The following is a 1,439-nucleotide window of genomic DNA, read 5'->3' as shown; positions in this document are numbered from 1 at the left end:
TGTTTAGGTTGGGTTAAACTATACCGTGTGAAGGTGAAGGTGAAGGTACAAACCGATGCATGCTTTCTCGGGTGAGGCAGGGGATCATACATGACGTCAGTGAGTGACTGACTGACTGACTGATTCATTTTACTCATTCCGGACCTACTCCACAGGCCACAGCGGGTCGGAGCCCACCCAGCTACTACCTACCTACCTACCTACCTACTTCATCTCGGCGGGGGCAGCGCCGCATCCGATCTGCACGACGGCCATCATCGTCTCAACGACCTACCTCCCGGCTCTGTTTTGCGTTTTTTTTTATTTGTTATGTTATGTCTTGTGGGTTGTTGTTATCGTCGTTGTCAGCAGAGGAGTCCCTTACCTGCCGTGAAGAAAACAAACAAACAAACAAACTAAGTGTGGGAAGCCTGCCAGACGTGGGGGTTGTTAATTGTTGTCATGACTGAGGGTCTTCTTCCTAATAATATCAGCAGGAATTGACCTAGGAATGTCACTATGTAGTTGAGGGTGTGTGTCCAGAAGTCTCTGTTGGAAAGGGTGTGGCTCCCAAGGGGAGCCGGATTAAACGGTACTGAATTGTCGTCCCTGAAAGGCCGAGGGCGATTACTTCTTCTCGGTCTTCTTGGGCAGGAGCACCGCCTGGATGTTAGGCAGCACACCTCCCTGGGCAATGGTGACGCCGGAGAGGAGCTTGTTCAGCTCCTCGTCGTTGCGGATGGCCAGCTGCAGGTGGCGGGGGATGATGCGGGTCTTCTTGTTGTCGCGGGCCGCGTTGCCGGCCAGCTCGAGCACCTCGGCGGCCAGGTACTCCATGACGGCCGCCAGGTACACGGGGGCGCAGGCGCCCACGCGCTCGGCGTAGTTGCCCTTCCTCAGGAGACGGTGGATCCTGCCCACGGGGAACTGCAGGCCGGCACGGCTGGAGCGGGACTTTGACTTCCCCTTCACCTTTCCTCCCTTGCCGCGTACAGACATGTCGACAGTGAGTGGTGTGGGCGTGGACTTGCGCTTCTGCTGTGGGCTCGGAGAGCGAATACCTGCCGCTCGCGGCTTTTTCGCCCTATATAGTGCAGCGCAGGATCGGAGGGCGGGGACGGCCGGGCGAGCCTGCCAATGGGAGCGCGTGCCGCCACGCGTCCCCGCGATCCCGAGGGAGCGGCGCCGCCATAAAGGGGGAATCCGGGGGCGGCCCGGCAACATTCGCTCGCCGTCTGGGAACGAAGAAGCAGACATGCCCCCCAAAGCATCAGGAAAGGCCGCCAAGAAGGCTGGCAAGGCCCAGAAGGCCATCGCCAAGGGTGACAAGAAGAAGAAGCGCAGGAGGAAGGAGAGCTACTCGATCTACATCTACAAGGTGCTCAAGCAGGTCCACCCCGACACCGGCGTCTCCTCCAAGGCCATGTCCATCATGAACTCTTTCGTGAACGACATCTTCG

At 58.2% G+C, this 1,439-nt stretch overlaps 1 protein-coding gene across 1 annotated transcript; it reads right to left on the bottom strand.

Moving 5' to 3' along the window:
* Positions 1 to 541: 541 nt before the first annotated feature.
* On the bottom strand, positions 542 to 1,439 carry LOC127009446 (histone H2A-like). The gene has a single exon (XM_050882544.1). The coding sequence runs from the start codon at positions 1,291 to 1,293 to the stop codon at positions 607 to 609; it is 687 nt and encodes a 228-aa protein (XP_050738501.1). The 5' UTR covers positions 1,294 to 1,439; the 3' UTR covers positions 542 to 606.

Source organism: Eriocheir sinensis, chromosome 40 (genome assembly GCF_024679095.1).
Source record: "Eriocheir sinensis breed Jianghai 21 chromosome 40, ASM2467909v1, whole genome shotgun sequence".
NCBI lineage: Eukaryota > Metazoa > Arthropoda > Malacostraca > Decapoda > Varunidae > Eriocheir > Eriocheir sinensis.
The sequence above is the reverse complement of the archived record's forward strand: the minus strand, read 5'-3'. Positions and strand labels throughout refer to the sequence as shown.

Coding starts and splice junctions, on each gene's coding strand:
- LOC127009446 (XM_050882544.1), bottom strand. CDS start 1,293: ATGGCCTTCTGGGCCTTGCCAGCCTTCTTGGCGGCCTTTCCTGATGCT.